General features: G+C 41.0%; 1 protein-coding gene across 1 annotated transcript; it reads right to left on the reverse strand.

Annotated features, from left to right (window-relative positions):
- Positions 1-15,399: 15,399 nt before the first annotated feature.
- LOC115256337 (alpha-(1,3)-fucosyltransferase C-like) lies at positions 15,400-16,643 on the reverse strand. The gene has a single exon (XM_029854650.2). It carries the CDS (start codon positions 16,165-16,167, stop codon positions 15,400-15,402), a length of 768 nt encoding a protein of 255 aa, XP_029710510.2. The 5' UTR covers positions 16,168-16,643.
- Positions 16,644-21,458: the final 4,815 nt, after the last annotated feature.

Consider the following 21,458-nt stretch of genomic DNA (forward strand, 5'->3'; position numbering starts at 1 on the left):
GACTAATTCTAGATTTAAAAATTAACATAGAATAAGTAAAATACTAAAATAGATTTATAAGCCTTTTCGCTAACAAAAACAATTAAGAGAAATGCATTTGGTTGACTAGCCAAAGGCAGTCTACCAAACACGTCTAGGAAACAAACACAAAATGAATTCGATTATCGAATTCAAGAGTAATTTTGCTTAAAAAGAGAAAAACGTCGAAAACGTTTTTCTATGCATATATTTCTTCATTATTCAAAAAAAAAATTGCTTCGTATTTTCAAAAAAAGGCATCTCACATGCAAGTCATGCTTAAAGTAGATCTCCGCGTCAAATTAGATTCAACTAAAGGTAATTTCACAAAAAAAACGGAACTGAACTAAAAATTTAACGAAATAAAGTCTGAAATACCGAAAAATGAACGAAAATCGAAAGAAACTAATAAAATACATACTCAATTCAATTAAAAACCGTAAACTATACAAAAAATCAACTTCAAAGTCCAAAATTATCATACAAACTTAAAAAAAACAAAATCTAAGCTAAAAAGGGAAATTGAAGTAACAAAATCCAAACAAAAGTACAAAAACTCAAACAAAGTAAACGATTTCTATTTTAGTAAGAAATTCATAGTTTTTGACGTTGGGCGCCAATGTAACCGTTCGTCGAATTTGCTCGGGAGATTATAAAACGCGGTGGCTTTTGCGCCACTCTCGCGAACGAGAGACCACCGGTTCATTCTAAAGTTTGCCCGACTTGAACGACTCTTATCTCAAGGGCTTTCTCGAACGGTCGCTGGCCGTAGTAAAACCCCTAAACTTATCAAATCGAATACACAAATAACTGAAGCAATAACGGAAATTTACACAAAAACGGACTAAAACTCAGAATAAACTATAACAAACAATTAGAGGTCGGTGAAGTGAATTTATTAAACAGGAATTTGAGGAATAGAACAAAAAATAATTGTAGAAACAAAGAAAAACTAAAACAATTGAATTCACCAGAGTGTATATTATTTTACAAAAATGCTCGTCAAGTGTGTGTGTGTGTGTGTGTGTGTTGTGTGTGTGTGATCATGGCCATGATTAACGTACCTGCGCAGGTTTTTGGTCGTTGACGGTGCTATCTTCGTGGCCAATCGTCGCCGACGGTGGGCTCTCCTTGACATTCGCCGAACTAAAGGTGCGGAGGGGTGTCGGCGCCGGTACTCTGCCTGATCGTGCCTAAACTGCACGCAGGTAGGCCGGAAGTATCCCCTTGAGTCCGTTTAACTGCCAGTAACTGGCGGGCGAGGACGAGCACTAGTGGCTTAAAGCCCAAAATAAAAAGCGTCTTGGACGCTAAGGTCCAAAGACGAACACAAAATTAAACAACATACACTAAAACGAATTCAATTTTTAATATTTACCTTTTTTAACAACAATTAAACGCACAGGGAACAGAGCGTCTGCCCCTGGCGACAAAATCCAAAAATTAAGTAACTATAGAACGGAAAACAAAGACAATTTATTATAAATTCACTTCAACAGCACTACTTCACAGAACTACATTACTACAAAACACTACACACCTTAACAAAACTTAAAACTGGCAGAAGGTCGCCGAAGCTCGCTTCTGTTCTCCAGCCGACTCAACTATCAAGTGATGGAGTCAGTCGAAATCTCTAGTCAAGTAAATTTCCTGCTATTGAAGCAGTCGTCTATTGAATCTAAAAACTATTATATACAAGTGCGCCAAATTTAAATCGCACATGGCCGTAAAACTATTTAACGCCATCGAAAAAGTCCTATAAGATACGTAACATGAATCGTCATTAGCTTAGCCTAGACACAAACCATATATGAAACGGATAATCTATACTAAATGAAACGGTTCAAACTCTAAGGCAAATTCAACGAATCTAATTCAAATGAGATTTTACTTGAAAAGATAAAAACGTCAAAAGCTACAAATTAACTAAAATAATCATGAAAACTAATAATTAATCATAAAAAAACAAATTCTAAAATCAAAAACAAAATATTCAAAAAATATAACAATTTAATCTAATTGACTTCAAACTTTATTTTACTCTAAAGAATAAAAACGTCAAAACGTTACAACGCCCAACACTCGCCAGATCACGCTCTACCTGGTCCGCCCATTGTGCTCTCTGCGCTCCACGCCTTCTTGTGTCAACCGGATCAGATGCAAACACCAGCTTTGCAGGGTTGTTGTCCGGCATTCTTGCAACATGCCCTGCCCATCGTATCCTTCCGGCTTTGGCCACCTTCTGGATGCTGGGTTCGCCGTAAAGTGCAGCGAGCTCGTGGTTCTTCCTTCTCCGCCACGCACCGTTCTCCTGCACACCGCCGAAGATCGTCCTTAGCACGCGTCGCTCGAAAACTCCGAGTGCTTGCAGGTCCTCCTCGAGCATGGTCCATGTCTCGTTTCCGTAAAGGAGCACCGGTCTTATTAGCGTTTTGTACATGGTGCATTTTGTGCGTGGGTGAATCTTTTTCGACCGCAGTTTCTTCTGGAGCCCGTAATAGGCCCGACTTCCGCTGATGATGCGCCTTCGAATTTCACAACTCACGTTGTTGTCAGCCGTCAGTAAGGATCCGAGGTAGACGAATTCCTCCACCACCTCGAAAGTATCCCCATCTATCGTAACATTACTACCCAGACGGATCCGGTCGTGTTCGGTTCCGCCTACCAGCATGTACTTTGTTTTTGACGCATTCACCTCCAGTCCGACCTTTGCGGCTTCGCGTTTCAGGCGGGTGTACAGCTCTGCTGTCGTTCCAAATGTTCTGGCGATAATGTCCATGTCGTCCGCAAAGGTCCGCAAAAAAAAAAGAGCGATGTTGAAGAGTAGGCATGAGAGTCCGTCAACTTGTCGCAGTCCCCGGCGAGATTCGAATGAACTGGATAGTTCACCCGAAACCCTTATGCAGTTTTGCACACCATCCATCGTTGCTTTAATCAGTCTAGTCAGCTTCCCAGGAGAGCCGTTTTCGTCCATGATTCTCCATAGCTCTGCGTGGTCAATACTGTCGTATGCCGATTTGTAGTCGATGGACAGGTGTCGTGGTCACCCGTGCCTATGTTCTCCACGCCATTCCGGTGCTGATCGCAGTGCTGCTTCCACCTTTCGATCACCTCACGTCCGTCCGTCAAGAGGCCTCCGTCTTTATCCCTGCATATTTCGGCTCACGGCACGAAGCCGTTGCGGGATGCGTTGAGCTTCTGATAGAACTTCCGTGTTTCTTGGGAACGGCACAGCAGTTTCATTTCTTCGCACTCCGCTTCTTCCTGGCGGCGCTTTTTCTCTCGAAAGAGGCGGGTCTGCTGTTTCCGCTTCTGTTTGTAACGTTCCACGTTCTGTCGAGTCCCTTGCTGCAGCATTACCGCCCTCGCTGCATTCTTGTCCTCCAAAACCGTTCTGCACTCTTCGTTACAGAGCTGTACAACCATTCGTTCCGTCGATTCCGTTCCACGTACCCGATGGTGCTCTCGGCTGCGTCGTTGATGGCTGCTTTCACTGTACTCCAGCAGTCCTCTAGAGGGGCCTCATCAAGCTCGCTCTCGCATGGCAACGCGGCCTCGAGATTCTTCGCGTATGCTGAGGCGACATCCGGTTGTTTCAGTCGCTCTAGGTTGTATCGTGGCGGTCGCCGGTACCGTACATGGTTGATGACGGAGAGTTTTGGGCGCAGTTTGACCATCACCAAATAGTGGTCGGAGTCGATGTTGGCGCCACGATAGGTCCTGACGTCGATAATGTCGGAGAAGTGCCGCCCGTCAATCAGAACGTGGTCGATTTGAGATTCCGTCTGCTGTGGTGATCTCCAGGTGTAACGATAAGGGAGGCTGTGTTGGAAAAAGGTGCTACGTATGGCCATATTTTTGGAGGTGGCGAAATCAATGAGTCGTAGGCCGTTTTCGTTCGTCTGGTGGTGGGCGCTGAACTTACCAATCGTCGGTCTGAATTCCTCCTCCTGGCCTACCTGAGCGTTTAAATCTCTTATGATGAACTTGACGTCGTGGCTTGGGCAGCGATCGGACTCGCGTTCGAGCTGCGCGTAAAATGCGTCCTTGTCATCACACTATGGGGCCGCTCCATACAAACAGGTGGTCAAAAATATTTTCGAGTCAATTTTATAATGCATTGCTCCTATTCGTAGGGTTTATGCCTTAAATGTATGAAAAACATGTAGAACAGTTTCAAATAGCATAAAATTACAAGGGCATTGCATACTTTTAGGCGTTTAAGGATTTCTGTTCCCATTTACCAAATGGATTCCAATTCGTAAAAACACGCTTCGCTAACGCTAAATCCAAGACCAGATTTAGACTTCACTATGATTGGTCTACAGTGCCCGAGCAGAGGGAAATATCAAACTAATAACTATTAAATCACACATACTGTTTTTATATCGTGTTTTGTTATTATTGACTTATCACGGCATTAGTTTTCCATAACATGTTTTGTTTGACAATCTTATTTTGTTATGATCAGGCTATTGATATACACCCATAAAATAATATTTTAATCATATGTTTTGTTATGGAACATATTTAGTTCTTATTATTCTATTGAGAGTGTACACATATTTAATAAACAATAGCACAACAATAACAAGTTTCAAAATTAGAACTACATCATTCGCGATTTTGTTTACAGTACATTGCTTACAGCATACCGTGTGTATGATCTAATATTAGTTCCTCTAATTGAGACTGAACGAGCTTTTCAGTTTATTATTTTATAAACACTCCGATAATTATGACCTGTTTTATGTTCCTTTTTTAGTATTTAGTTACGTATATTTGTAGCTATTCCTTAGTAATTCAATATAGTGGACCTCAGAATGTTGTTTTACTTTATGAGTTTGTAGTTCATCAAAAATACCTAGACTCATACATATATATTTTTTATTTCGTCATTAGGATTAAGTGCCCCACACAATTCATACATTTGCGTGTGCGTGACTGACAGTACTTTGACAGATTTCCCATGGGAAAGCTGTAAAAACAAACGTAGATCTCGACGGAACGAACGCTATGTGTTCCAGGCTTTAAGTCTAGGATTGTTTTAAAGGGTAGTCAAAAAAAAAAAAAAGATTTACCATTTACTTAAATTTTTAAATAATCGTAACTTTTTAACCACTGAACCGACTTTTATTATTTTGTAATTGAAGGGCAAACCGCTAATTATTGCACGCCTTAAAAACTTGCCAATTTTGTTTCACACTCTATGTTTTTGTTATGAAGTATGCAACAATTGGCAAAACATTGAATGAAGTTAATGGCACAAATTTCCCAAATGGAGAAGAACGTGTCTCTGGAGCCGACCTACTGATACTGTAGGTGTACCAATTAGATACTCATCGTGTGCCAATTAGGTATAACATTGATTTAGTTACAGCGGCAAGTGCCAAAAATAGGTACACCTGCCCAAATGGTACAAGACCCTAGACGAATTTCGCACCAACTCGTCTTCGGGGTTGGCAGCACCCCCTCAGAATGTTATGAAACTTTGTAGGTTTCAAGACTTTACCTTTTCAAGCAACTTTGCGTATTTTGTTTTTTCAAAATTAACCTAGACTAGCATTTAAAAAGAGTCAAAGTTCTTTAACCGTTTTTTTTCACAAAAAATAACTCGAATATGATAAGATGTGCAAAAAAGTGATGTATGAGTGACATTTAGAGAATTGTCCAAGCTTTCATGAAAAAATATTTTAAAAATTCTAAATACATTTTTACACGCTAAAAAATATATTTTTAAAATTAAAAGTCAATTTACAGAAAATGCCCACTTTTTTATGTTTTGAATTTTTTTTTCCAAGAAAGTCAATATTGTTGCCTAACTTTCCTCCATACATCACAAGATGGGCACTTTTAAGGAAAAAAAGTTTTTCTAACAAAAACTTTTTCATGTTAGTTTTTTTAGCGTGTTACGCATTAGCCGTTTTTTTCACAAAAAATATAACTCGAATATGATAACTTGTACAAAAAAGTGATGTATGGGGGACTTTTAGGGAATTGTCCAAGCTTTCAAGAAAACATATTTAAAAATATAAAAAAAATGTTTTACACGCTAAAAAATATCTTTTCAAAATTAAAAGTCAATTTACAGAAAAAGCCCACTTTTTTATGTTTTGAATTTTTTTTCCCAAGAAAGACAATATAGTTGCCTAACTTTCCTCCATACATCACAAGATGGGCACTTTTAAGGAAAATAAAATTTTCTAAAAAAAACTTTTTCATTTTATTTTTTTTTTGCGTGTTGTGCATTACCTCGTACAGTAATGTATCCAGAATCCTAATGACAATCTATTAAAACTTAATGGGCTCAACTACTTTTTTAATATCTTAACGTGCTTGACATTGAAAACGTGCTTGATATTGGAAAGGGCTCAAGACAAATTTGCTTTTAGGGTTTTATATCAATGAAAACGCTTGTGTATTGATGAAATATGTACATATGTATATGTGTATTCAATTATTTTCTTTTCTACAATATATACATCCTTCTTTTATACATTCTATTGTAACGTTTTTTGAATATTAGATCTTTAGTCTATCTGAAACAAAGTAAACTTTTTTGGATTATCTTTTGAATTCGAAAACTTCTTCGCTTCAATTTGATTTTCAGAAATTGGCACAAATGAATGAAATTTTTGTGTACCAGGTATTGTTTTTACGTGACTGTATGTGTATAGTTCTTCAAGTTCATCCGTCATTTTTGCATATTGTTCATTTGAAATAAAGCTAAAATTCAATTTTGTTATATGTGTATCTAGCTGTTTAACTGCCCAGTCATACAGTTCTCGAGGAGTTGTGATTGTGTTTCCATAATCTCGAGCAAGACTTGCTCGTTTTACCATTCGCTTGAGAGTACCTCCAACAGCGTCACATGGACCTTTGCCATGTGAAGTTGCGAAGAAGTGCCATTCTGCTTCCAATCCATACTTGGACCGAAAACTGCACAAACTGGCAAATTTTTTTTTTGTTCTTATAATGAGCTGCTGCTCCATCTGACATGAAAGTAATTTTTGAGAAATCAATCGATTGTTTAATGAAATCCAGCAGTTTTGATATAAATAACTGAACTGCTGTTGTATCGTGTGTAAGTACTTTAGATATTATTATAAAGCTCAAGTTTTCCAACTCATTTTCTTTTCTGTAGTACACTTCAAAGGGGTGAATGGTAGCTTGAGAATTATTCCAATGGTAACCTTGAGCTGAATTTTGAATGATAAATGAATAATTTTCTGAAAAGTCACAAATTGTTAATACTTCACCCTGTTTAAGAGATTCTTTTTTATCCCGCAAAAATGAGGATTGTTCTTTATAAATGAAATCATGAGTTATAAGCTTATCAACTTTTTCTACAAAATACGGAACAAACTCGTCTATAGTCTTAGTAATAGTTTCCAAATTGCATCGATCAGTGGTTAGCCATTGTTGAAATAAAACCGATTCTTTATCATTCGCTTCTAATAATGATGTTAGTTCACTGGTTCTAGGCACACAATAATACAATTTCAGCAAACAGAATGCTGTTTTAAGCATTCAGATATCAAAACATGCTGAGAAACAGGTTCTATTCCAGTTGGGATGTAACGCCAAGAAAAAGAAGGCACCCAATCAAACAAAGTTGTAATGCCCAATGAGTGTTATTAAATGGGTATAAGGATTCTTGATACATCCTGTACGAGTTAATGCGCAACACGCTAAAAAAATAACATGAAAAAGTTTTTGTTAGAAAAACTTTTTTTCCTTAAAAGTGCCCATCTTGTGATGTATGGAGGAAAGTTAGGCAACAATATTGACTTTCTTGGAAAAAAAATTCAAAACATAAAAATGTGGGCATTTTCTGAAAATTGACTTTTAATTTTAAAAATATATTTTTTAGCGTGTAAAAATGTATTTAGAATTTTTAAAATATTTTTTCATGAAAGCTTGGACAATTCTCTAAAAGTCCCCCATACAACACTTTTCTATAGGTCTTGTCATTTTTGAGTTACATTGATTTTAAAAAAATCTTCGAAAAAAAGTTAGGCCCTCTTCAAATGTTACTCTTGAAAATTTTCGAAAATTTAAGTATGCAAAGTTGCTTATAAAAACCTAGTCTTTATGTCCACCAAGTTTCATTCGATTCTGAGAGGGTGTTGCCAACCACTGGTCGAGTTGGCGCGAAATTCGTCCCTAGCATTATTACTTACTTTGTTATTAGTTTGATATCATAACTAATTTTGCTTTCGGATTGTTATCAATAACTTTAAAATAACAACATTTGTTATTGAAATATTTTCAAAATTCACTGTTTTTATGTTGTTATCGAACTAACAAAACATGTTATCAAATTGGTCTTCCAGGAACATTTTATTGTTATGATTTTAGTTATTTTGCCGCTTATGACAGCCAAGTTTATAACATAATTTGTTATGTTAATAACATGAAAATACCTTATTTCATTACCCAGTTATTTTGCCAAAATAACACAGTTTTTTATGCTGTTGTTATTCCCTTCTGCTCGGGTGAAAAGTGGCCATGACGACATAATGTTTCCTCAGAGGTATTAAATTACCAATAGAGTGATTTTATATTGCAGTTTCTCAATCATCGCCGACAACTTGATTGGAATTGCAGAATAGCAGCTAGTAGCAGCCAAATTTGATTTCAATGCCTCCCAGGGATCCTAAACAAAGACATAGAAGTAGTCCCGAAGCGAAACTTTGCGAAACTTTTTTGTATGGAAAATTTGATAGTTTTAATGCTGCATCAATTAATAGTTTTACAATCAACATTTCTACGTCTGATACGTCATTCGAAAGGTTTATAGGCAAGCTTTTAGAAACTTATTTAAAAGTTTACCATTGTTCATTTACGCCGAAGATATGCGAAGTTGAACATTTCACTCATTTTACCAAAAATTGACAATGGTCTCATTCTGCTGTCAGTATCTCGATAAGTATAGGGATTAGCGAACTAATATTCTAGGGTTTACCGGTCCAAGTGGTCTTCTTTCAACTACCGAACCTAAATCTCAAATTGAATAAAGTCAATTTTCGATTTTTGGCCACCTGAATCGCCTTAGTGCATCATCAGTGCTTCCGGAGTGTGGGCTGTGCTCGTTTATTATGCTGAAGTTGAAGAATCGGCCCTTGATCCTCAACCTGCACATTCTTTCGTCGATCGGCCATCAACCGATCACGCGCCTCTGCATATCACCCATCACGATGGAAGCTGTTCCCAGCTTGCGTGTGTTGCTGCAGCTCTGGTAGATGGTATGATTACCTCTAAACGTTCGCACCATGGATCCTGTCCAACACACCTCCTGCAGCGCTACGATGCCAAACCCGCGGTCCTTCAGTAGATCGGCGAGTATGTGGGTGCTCCCAATGAAGTTGAGAGATCTGCAGTTCCACGTACCGAGTTTCCAATCGCAAGTCCATTTTGTTCGCTGGGGGTCGTTGCCGTTGGTCGCGGTTCGTATTATTCTGTTGCTGATTTTCCGTTATAATGTTTTTTTACGGCTGGCTCGTAGGGCCTGACACCAACCCCCTACTTTCCGGAGGACCATAGTGCACAGTTGAGCTTAGAGTCCTTCCCTGGCACTCGGACGTTGATCAGCCGCAGCTAACATGGGGATCAGACACTGTTGTGAGCCGCTCCTCCTGGAGAACAGACGCTCAGGTTTGCCGAAGCAATCCCCCCCGCCCTTCCCTGTCAGCCTACGACCAAAGTTCCCCCCGGGGTTGGTTACCCGATCTTCCCTAAGGTTGCTCATAGTTTCCGGCCGGTACCACCAGGAGGTAGGGATAGGAGTTGCTGGGCAGAGGCTAATGGATCACAATGGGATCTGAATTGCGCAGCATGCCCAGCCTTTACCGTGCCATATCGCATATTACGTAATGCAAAATTTCCTAATTTCAAACTCTTTTCTTCCCCCCATAATAACTTCTCCTTTACGATTTTTCACGTCGCCTTAGTGGGACTAAAATGAATGCTACGATGCCCGTGAAAGACACGTCTGGACAGTTACTGACCGACCCGGCTGATCAGTTGAAACGCTGGTTCGAGCACTTTGGAAACCTTTTTCAAGTGTCGGTCACGCCATCAACACCACAGCATGATCCGCCAAGGGTTCGACGCATTACCCGTGTCAACACCGAAGCTCCATCAGTGCAGGAGATTTTTTTTCCTTCTAAACCATAGGGGGATAATCTGCTCAACAGACACCCTAACAGGAAGGTTAGGGTAGTGTAGGGCTGAGGCCGTCTTCTACAACAAAAGTAAAAGCCAGGACTACTCTCTCCTCGTACCCACTAAACCATTCCTATGGTCGCCAAACCCTACGTCTCTCCGGAACCACCAAGAAGGTATTGCTTCAGAGAGGGGCTAGTGCACATCGCACCCTCAAGGTTAGCTGCCGTAGCCTAGCAGCAACGAACATCGATGACTCGCTCTGAAGAGTCCATCACGGTAACATGCTGGCGCTTAGCCAGTTTCCCGAGTGGTCCTCGCCACTCCCTTTGTCCTCGGAAGGCGGGCAGGGTCAACCCCGCCCGCGCCCAACTGCTTTGCAGACATCAAGAACTGATGCCCACGTGCAACCCGATCTGACCTGCTGAAGGCAAGGGTATCACTACCCTTCAGGCCCTATCAGCTGCACCAGAAGGTGGCTGACAGCAGGGTCTCCACCTGCCCCGACCCTTGCCGGGGACCCCTTTCCAACCGCGGGCTCGGATCCAACCCAGTAGACCGACGCCACGACAGCACCGCTACCGGGACTTCCTCTCCGCGGCCACTTAATCGCTGTAAGGGTCGATCTCGACCGCAGGGCACCGGTATGACCTACGAAGCCGACTCCGAACCCCTGGACCACCTCTTGTACTGCATCTGAACTAGCCATTCTCCGAGTCCACGCGCCACCTCCTCTGTAGCTCCCAGACGATATTGGTGATAGCCGTTGAAACGGCGTTCCAGCCAAACTCATCCCTACACATCCTCTGGACCAAGTTGTCCGGGTTTGTGTCCTCCCCGCATGTGGCAAGCATGCGGTCACGCATTGTGCGAAAACGCAGGCACACGAACAAAACGTGTTCCGCCGTTTCCTCTAAACCATTGCACACTGGGCATTCGGGAGAATCCGCATGCCCGAAACGGTGTAGATACTGTCGGAAGCAACCATGACCTGTGTCAGGTGGAATGTAACTTCCCCATGGCGCCTATTAATCCAACTATCCACCCTCGGTATCAACCTATGGGTTCACCTTCCGAGTGCAGGAGATAGAAACAGCCATCCGTAGCATGAAATCGAACAGAGCCCCAGGGGTCGATCGCATATCAGCTGAGATGCTCAAAGCTGACCCCGTAGTATCCGCGTAACTACTGCATCCATTATTCTGCAACATATGGGAAACCGCGACATTTCCGGCCGACTGGATGCAAGGCGTCTTAGTGAAGGTACCCAAGAAGGGTGACCTGACTGTATGCGATGGTTGGCGAGGCATCATGTTACTGTGGATACAGGAGGATACAGGAGAAGATTGATGCAACTCTCCGACGGCAGCAAGCAGGATTCCGTGCCGGACGATCCTGTATGAACCATATTGTCACGCTTCGTATCATGCTGGAGCAAATCAAGGCATTCCAAGAGTCTCTCTTCCTGGTGTTCATTGATTATGAAAAAGCTTTGGACCGTCTCAATCACGGAAACATGTGAGAAGCCTTCAGGCGCAAGGGTGTCCCTGAGAAAATCATCGGCCTCATTGAAGCACAGTACAGGACATTTTCGTGCAGAGTACTGCACAATGGTGTTTTGTCCGATCCCATCCGGGTCGTTGCTGGAGTGAGGCAAGGATGTATATACTATCACCGCTACTGTTCCTCAACGTAATCGACGGGTAGGTGCGATTGACCGTGAACCAAATCGTGGATTGCTGTGGCAGCCCATTACCATGGAGCACCTAAATGACTTCGAACTGGCTGATGACGTTGCTCTCCTATCTCAACGGCGCTCTGATATGCAGAGCAAGCTCGATGATCTTGCCAATATCGCTCCTCAACGGCAGGTCTTACCATTAACGTCAACAATACCAAATCGTTGGATATAAACACGGTCATCCCTTCCAGCTTTACGGTAGCTGGACAATCAGTGGAGAATGTTGAAAGCTTCCAATATCTTGGTAGTCAAATGGCGGACGATGGCGGCACCAAGATCGACATAGGTGCACGGATCAAGAAGGCGAGGGCTGCTTTTGCGAGTTTAAGAAATGTATGGAAAAACAACCAGATTAGTCGACGCACCAAAATCCGAATTTTCTACTCGAACGTGAAATCTGTGCTGCTATATGCCAGTGAAATCTGGTGTGTATCAGTGGAGAACACTTAACGGCTGCAGGTCTTCATCAATAGATGCCTGCGGTACATAGTTCGTGCATGGTGGCCTCACAATTGGATCTCCAACGTGGAGCTCCATCGTCGATGTCATCGAAAGCCGATAGCGACAGAAATTCGGGAGCGAAAGTGGAGGTGGGTCGGCCACACTCTACGCAGGGGCGGAAACGAAATCTGGAAACAAACGCTAGACTGGAACCCAGCAGGACATCGCAGCAGAGGCAGACCCAGAGGCTCATGGTGGCGCAGTCTCAACAACGAAATAATGCAAGTCGATAGAAATTTGACCTGGCCACATGTCAAGGCGATGGCGGGCAATCGCCCATGAGGGAGATCTTTCAATTCACCCCTGTGCACCATCTAGATGATGGTGAACAACAGATCGATGAAAATCGATCATTACAGTTACACCCGAACCTCCATTTAGGTAACGAGACGGGACTGCCTAATTAGAATTTTTACCTAAATAGATTCAGTTCATTACCTAAATGGATTTCAAGGTTGCAAAGAAGTTTGAGAAGGGCGAGTGCCTTGCAGATGGAAAGGGGAGGGGGTTAAGGCTTTCAGATGTAAAGGGGGGATGGTCAAAGGAATTTCAAGGGAGTTGGGGAAGGCAAAAGCGTTTCCAGGCGTTTCGGAAGGATTCCGAGGGCTTTTAGGAGGCTTTATATGCTCTCAGGGGAACTTCGCAGTAGTTTCAGAGGCGTTCCGAAGCGTTTCAAAGCGTTTCAAGGCGTTTCAGGGCGTATCAGGAGGTTTCAGAGGTATTTTAGGGGGCTTCAGAGGCTTTCAAGTGCGTTTCACATGGATTTCATTTGTGTTTCAGAGGTGTTTCAAGGCGTTTCAGGAGGTTTCAGAGAGGTTTTGCGAGGCTTCAGAAACTCTCAGGCGAGTTTCATGGAGGATTCATAGGGGCTTCACAGGCGTTTCATGGCGTTTCAAAGCGTTTCCAGGCGTTTCAAAGCATTTCAGGCCATTTCAGGATGTTTCCGGAGAGTTTGAGGTGACTTAAGGTGACATAAGAAGTTCGCAGGTGAATTTAATGGAGGTTTAATGAGGGTTTCAGAGGCGTTCCAAAGTGTTTCAAGGCACTTCAACGCGTTTCAGGACATTTCAGGAGGTTTCACAGCGGTTTTAGGGGGCTTCAGAGGCTCTCAAGAGACCTTCACGGAGGTTTTTTAGGGATTTAAAAGGTGTTTCAAAGCGTTTTGAAGCGTTTCAAGGCGTTTCAGGGCGTCCCAGGAGGTTTCAAGAGGGCTTTAGGAGGCCTCAAAGGCTCGTAGGTTGCTTTCACGCAGGTTTTAAAGGGGTTTTAGAGGCGTTTCAAAGTGTTTCAAAGCGTTTCAAGGTATCTCAATGGTCTTCAGAGCAGTTTCAGGGGAATATACAAGTCCATTTAACTTTTTCTCTATTGCGTATATCTCTTAGAGACAGCCAAACAGACAACGAACTCACCACTTGACAGCACATAACACAGCGTAACAAAAATTAACTTTTGGACTGTCTCAAGAGCAAACTTATGTGTCTCTAACAGATTTTGGGCCGCTGAATCCGAATCCGGGCTCAGATTTGCTCCAACACGTCACACTTTTGAGCTATACCTCAATTTATAGGGCAAAATATGCGATTTTGGGCTTTTTTGACTGCAAGTAATTAAGCAAGGAACTATTTTTTTTAATCAATCAAAAGGTTAATTGGTCAATTAACATCTAAATTAACGACTCATGAAAAATATTTCGTTTTACCAAATCGAATTTGATAGATATAAGCGATTTATGTTAGGTACGATATTTCCCATACAAGTCACCCTCCAAAAGTTTAATGCAAGTTTTCATACTAACATAAAATGCTTAAATCTATCAAATTTGATTAAGTAAAACGAAATATTTTGCCTGAGTCGTTGATTTAGAAGTTGATTGACCAATTAACTTTTTGTAAGTTTGCTCTTGAGACAAAAAAATGTTGCGCTGTGTAATTGCATGAAGCTATGCAAGCATACATTTCATTCATAATACTCCAATAGATCACTGATTACGCTTGCAGATCAGATGGCCTTAACTCCAGGGAGTTCTCGGATATTCCTATACAATCATAGAACCCACCACTTGATAGACCATAGATGCCTGGGGCTGTGTTAGTGTTAACCTCAATCTTAATGCTCTTAGATACAACTAGTAGCCCTCGTAGATTCGATGACCTGTACTCAATGGAGTTCTTGGAGAACCTTAAAGAATAATTGGTAGATTCGATGACCTATACGCAAGGAAGTTCTTGGAGATCCTCAAACTGACAACGAACTCACCACTTGACAACACATAGGAACATGAGGCTGTGTAAGCATAAATTTCATTCATAATGCTCCAAAAGATCACTGATTACGGTTGTAGATCAGATGGCCTAAACTTCAGGAAGTTCTCGGGTACTCTTAAACACTCCGTAAACGTCCTTTAACTTTTAATTCTGCTTTTTTTTCGTAAACCAACTTTATCTGTTTTGTTGAGTGCAGTTGGAGTGCTTTGAACACAATCAAATTCTATTTAGGTAACGTTACCTAAATGGAGGGATCTAAATAGGTTTTACCTAAATGGATCCTACCTAAACGGAGGTTTCAGTGTAACCCTGCATGATAGTAAACGGGCGATTTTATGTAGCAGAAACGTGTCACTCCAAGCACCACGATGCTTTCTACTATCTATCCTGTAATTTTGCTTGGCGCCGAAAGTTAGCTATTATGTCAACACCGCATGACCCCCCCTCGCCATACATTGTGGAAAGTGCAACCGAATTGATCTTTATCGTGTTTGACAACATCCTGTGTCTGCATCGAAGCAGTTTAACTACCAATCATGAACACGGAATACATAGTCCGAAGTCCAATGGCACGTAAAAAAGTGTCCATCATTAGTTAACTTGTAGCTTTACGGGTGATGAATGAATAATGAAATAGGCTAGTATGCTTCGGAATCACGGTTTCGGTGTGCTTTGATGAATTGGAAGCAGTATTGTTCTTTAGGGTACTTACTCCAGGGTTCCACATTTTCCGTAGATGTCCACCGACATCAGCTTCTGAATCTCCCGAACCAAGTCGTCCCGCTTGGAAATGGTTCCACAGTGGGAAACGAATTGAACTCCCATTTTGGTCTTTTCCAGGACGATTCCCAGAACAGTTTCGTTGTAGTACTCCTCAAAGTCCCTCCGCCACTGGGGTCGCTCGCTAGGACCCACCACGACTTCAGTTTCCGCATCGACGAAGTTGTTGTAGTTCCACACGACGTCCGAGTCCAGCCGATAGGTCATGGTCCAGTTGAAGAAGTGGTGATCGCCGCCTAGCAGATGCTTTGTATGAGCAGGAGATTCCATGTTGGCGGCGACGTAGATCTGATTCGGCGAGCGAAGCTTGGGCACCTTTTCGAACAGCGAGTACGCCCAAGGTTCGGCAATGTGGAACACAAGTGCGTCGTAGTCCGTTACGGTGGACAGCAGATCCCGGTTGTTGGTCAGGACACAATCCGTTACCGGGCATTCTAGCGATCGGAAATAATCCGGTCCAACGGTTTCCGCGGACAGTTTCCAGTTCTTAACGTCGAAGAAGTTCGTGTACAACAGGATGTACTTGGACCGGTCTTCTAACCGGCGATCGCGTATGTGATCTTCCAAGATCTTGTAGTAGCTGATCGAAGGCTTTAGGCACTGGGTGTGAATCAAAAAATTGGCGGTCACTAGCAAACAAAACACCACAAACAGCAGGCACAACATCATGCGATTTCGTTTCATTTTCCTAATCATGGTAGGCTGTGCGGGGCGGGGCGCGTATCGACTGATAAACGCAAGGCACACTTTGACGATATCTGGTGAAGTTTATTTCACCGATAAGGAGACACTTGTCCGCGTCACATCGATGCTAACTAGATTGCACATCTCACACTTGATCCAACACTTTTCGTAACGTCCATTAAGACGCGAGGGAAACGTGATCGAACGGAATCCTTATTGCACATCTCAAAAAGATTTGAACTGCACGTTATTAGCTGCGTAATCACTAAATCTGTGTCAGTTCGATTTCCACATGGCGGCACCTACTGGCGGAGAAGGTGATAAATCCGATGATTCACTCTTGTTTTTCCAATGTTACGACGACGGAGGGTGTGTGCTTCTAGTACCTACTACCGATGCTAGAAGAAACCAAAGCCATACTGAACGGCAGGCGCATAAATCGCCAGCGACGATGACGGCGCGACGTTAGGTCCCTCTATCCAGCTCAATCGCGTGGTCGTGTCCATTTGCTTGGCGGTATTTAAAATGTAGATATCGAGGGAGAGGTGGGCGCAGCTTGGTGCGGCAATGAAACCAATCATTTGAACATGAAGGTTGCGGAGAATGGGATTTAGAGAGGTTTTCTTCCAGATTCGTTGAGTAACGTAGAGGGAGCGGATATGTGATTTGAATGGAAATGAAAGATGATGTCAGATGTTCAAGTGGGTGATCTTCATGTATCAAACTGGTGATGTAATCATCAGTGTTCTGATTTACGATATCTGTTTCATCGATAGCTAAATATTTCGTTTGTACAACTGGTCATAGATGCTCTACTCATTGATTTTTTATTCTTCTTCTTGGCGTTACATCCTCAATGTGACAAAGTTTAGCGTTTATTCAGCACTTACTCTGCCGATGACCATTGTGCATACCCAAGTAACCATGAAGCTAAAGCTTTATTGTATACACATATACGGTGTATTTAGAGCAATCATTGCTTTACATGCAAACTTAAGGTTGAGCTAAAGTGGAAATGGGCAATTATAGAATCAAGTTACGATTATTGGGTAGTACGCTGATCGCAAGAAATTTCTTGGCCTATCTCTATGCGTGGAAAATTCAGGCAAGGAACCGCTGAAGAAATAATAAAGCGTAGCGTAGAGACATCCGCGGAGGAATTTCCAGAGAAATTCCCGGCGGAATTCCTGGAGAAGTTCTCAGAGCGTTTTCTGAAAAAAGTCACGGAAGACTTCCTGGAGAAATTTTCAGTGGATTTTTTTTTTTGAAAAAAAGGAAGTGTTACTGAAGAAATTCCCGAAGGAATTTCTGGGGGAATTCCCGCAGTAATTCCTGGAAGAAGTTTAGGAGGATTTTCCGGACAATTTTTTGAAAAAAATTCCGAAGCAATTCCCGGAAACATTCTCGGAGATATTCCTAGAGGAACTCCTAGAAAAAATTCTCGGAGAAATCCAGTCTGGAGAAATTCTTTAAGTAATTTCTGAGGAATATCCCGAATTCATGGAGTAATTTCTGGAGGAACTCATCGAGGTATTCCTGTGGAAATTTTCGGAGGAAATCCGGAGGAATTCCTGGAAAACTCCTGGAAAAATTCCCAGAAGGAGTTCCTGATGTGGGTCCTGGAAAATTTTCCAGAAGAATTCCCGGAGAAATTTCCAGAGAAATTCCTAGAGAAATTCCCGAAGACATTCTTGGAAAAAACCCGGAAGAGTTTCTGTAGAAATTCCCGGAGACATTCCCGAAACTAAACGGAGCAATATTGTGGGGGGACAAAATTTGACTACAGGGGGTCAAAGATGGTGTAGTGAATAACCTAACGAATAAATCGCGAATCAAAGACTCAACTATCAGACAGTTTTCAGCTTGCTGAAGAACTTTATTGAAGACGGCATCATTCTATCTTATCAGGATTCTTAGATATAGAAGTTTGAACATTTTTTACCCTGGCGCCACCTAGCGGACGATTCTCGAACCAAAGACGCCATTGCCAAATAGTTCTTAGCCTGCTGATCAACTTTGCGGAAAACGGCATGCTTGTACCTCATTAGGGTATCGAGATATACGTGTTTGAATTTTTCAGACACAAGGCGCCACCTAGCGGATAAATCCCAAACCAAAGGCTTTAAGCTTTAGATAGTTCTGAGCTTGCTGAAGAATTTTGCCGAAGACAGCATCATTCTATCTTATCAGGTTTCTGAGATATGAGGGTTTGCACATTTTTGACACTGCCCGACTAGATGGACATTACAAAATTATGACAAGCTGTGTTATTTTGTTACAATAAATTTTTATAACAAGTGTTGTTATAAAACATGTACCGTTAGTAGTTAAAATAACAAAAATTCTAACAAAATTCCCACTGAAAAGAACAAAAATGTAATAACTTGTGTTATGATCATAACAAAAATATTACAAAATTTGTTCCATGAATATGATAGAATAAAACAAAATTATAACAAATTGTGTTTTTTTTTTAATTGGAGCAGGGAAAAGCCCAGTGTTATAATTCCTTTGACACCAATTAGGGTAAAAACTAATTTTTATACTCATTTTTTGGGTAAATATTTTTAAGTGTGTTATTCTGTTTTTAAAAAAAAGTGAATATCATAAAAAATAGTTTTCAGAACGTTATAAAATGTTTGGGTCCGAACGGGATTTGAACCAAGACACCTACCATCGGTAGAAATCTGGCGCCTCTGCCAATGAGGCCATCACGGCTCTTGAGGAGAGCGGTGATAAAAGCTTTACTGGTTCTACGTATTGCCAGCTCCGTCATTCAAATCCTTGTTTGTCAGACGTACACGAGAGGGGTAGTATGACGTCACATTGAGCTCGTTGGCACATAATAGACTTGATTAGTCGATAGAGTTCTTGTTTTAATCGATCACAATTATATCATAGGCCGATATGATAACAACTTTAGATATAATTTAGTTATATTCAAAATTTTATTTTGTTTTAAGCAATGAAATGAAATCCATCACATAAGTGGTCATCCATAAAGTATATCGTCACGTTTAGAGGAGGCAGGGAGGGTTGAAAATTTGCAATTTTAGCGTGAAGTTTACCCCTTCAGGAGGCGCGTCGTTGGAAAAAGTATAACACCACTAAAAAAGCTCGCTCGTCGAATACGGCGCGAGCTCGGTGCAGTTTCAGGATCAAACTGGCGCGCGCCCAGAAAGATGCTCCCTAAGGTCTAAACAACATAGGCAGAATAAATTCCATGATTAACTGAGCAGATTTAGTAGCAAAGGGGGCATTTTTTAATGATAATAATTATTTAATTCTACTTTTGCTCTCCACGTTCAATAACATTCACTACTCGGTATACTTTATTACTTTTGTCAGAGGGCAGTAGTAGTAGTACTGTTTTGGTATATTCTGTAATCGATCTCATGTTTTCGTGTGTAGAGAGAGATACGTCATTTGTGTAAAATTCAAGTCAAAAGTATTGCAAGTTCCATGTAACGGAAGAATTGTTCATCTGGTCGGAAATTATAGCACATGCAATATCCATCGTTTTAGACAGGGTGACTTTGGGTATTATCAGCAGGTTTGTTATTTTCGTCGGCCGCATTGCCTTAAACTTGCTCACGCAGAAAAAATGACGCTTGTTTAAAACTATGAAACGTATAGTTGATTATCAAACTGAGAATTTAGTTATTCCAAAGCTATTGTTCCCGAAAGAGAAACCAGGTTTTTAGAGCGGCTCAAGTTTTTTTGTAGCAACGCTTAAACTGAAATTTATTAACAAATTCAATAAACACAATTCACAACACAGACTAAAATTACTAACAACTTACAATTAAATGGTTTCCTTGCCACGACTTCTTTTCTCAATTCTCTGGTTGGACTATGATTGGGGCCGTTACCCTAATCGGTATGTTGCGCGGATGCTATTTTTGTAATCACAAATATTTTCAATTATACATTACACATAAGAAAACTTCTATTCTTGCGTCTACTTACGATATAATCCACTGGCACGGCAGCTTTTCTGGTTATTTTCCCCTGTTTCGGGGCGTACCAAGCACCGGTATTTGCACAGCTAGTGGGAGAAATCCAGGTAAGTATTTGCTAAGTTTCACTAATAATTTACCTTTTTCTCTACAGGTTTCAACTTACGGACTTTGTATATCAGTTTACACCGCACTCCCACAACTTACGGAAGCACCAATTAGTGTAATATGGTAACCAAAATAAATTTTAAATAACTTTAATAACTCTAATCTGATTTTCTTTTCCTACTTTTACGATGGCGAAATTCCGTTGTTTTTTATCGAATTTTACTTGCACCTCATTCATCTACTTCAGTGGTGCTCAGGTTGATGTATACCGCGGGCCAAATTGAGATTTTGCGTCCGAGCCGCGGGCCGCAGGATGAAAATTATCGTGAATATTGTATTAAAAGTGTTCTAACTTTTTTACTAAGGCAATTTTAGTATTGGAAAATCATAAATTTCTTGGATAATTGTGATATGTATCTCTTGCGCTTAAATACCTTCAAAGAACTCAGTTTGACCATTGAAAACATATTGAAAATCGGAAATTCTACCCGATTGTGAGTCATCTGTAGTAGCAAATCATTTATTGCTAGTGGCTACTGTCGCATGGAGGATGTTTTATATAACAAACAAAATATTTGCTTAAAATTATTAAATACCCCCAACTGTATGAATGTTTGTCAAAACGAAAGATTTTGTGGAGAGTATTAAATCCACTTTTTGAAAAAAAAAAAATAGGTTTTTTTTTTCAATCTTACTTCGGTAAAACCGAATGTTTCAAAATAATGATAAAATCTACAGTCAAGATTAACACGAACTAAAATAACTTTTTGCACAACTTTTTCAATCATGGAAAATTTTTAAAAGTATTAATGTTGTCATTGAAAACATTTCATCATAAATGAAACATAAATATTTGCATAAGATTGAGCATTATAATATTTTTTTCATTATTTTGAACAATCAGTAACTTTATTTCAAAGTACTCTACGGGCCGCATTCAAGAGTTTCGAGGGCCGCATGCGGCCCGCGGGCCGCAGTTTGAGCACCACTGATCTACTTTCACCTCTTATTTCACCTACCACTACTACCGCGCGAGAACTGTCATGCTGCAGTTATGTTGTGGTTAGACGGGTTCATATTTTAGACCGGTTCAAAATGTGCGGCGTCGCAACAGCTATATTTCTTTGTTTTTACTTAGAGTTAACCGAAAGAGATTTAAAAAAAAAACTCATCAAAATTGGTATTAAAAAAACCTTTTTTAAATAATGTTTGCTTCATGTTTCATTTTGTCAACAA

Source organism: Aedes albopictus, chromosome 1, assembly GCF_035046485.1.
Source record: "Aedes albopictus strain Foshan chromosome 1, AalbF5, whole genome shotgun sequence".
Taxonomy (NCBI): Eukaryota; Metazoa; Arthropoda; class Insecta; order Diptera; family Culicidae; genus Aedes; species Aedes albopictus.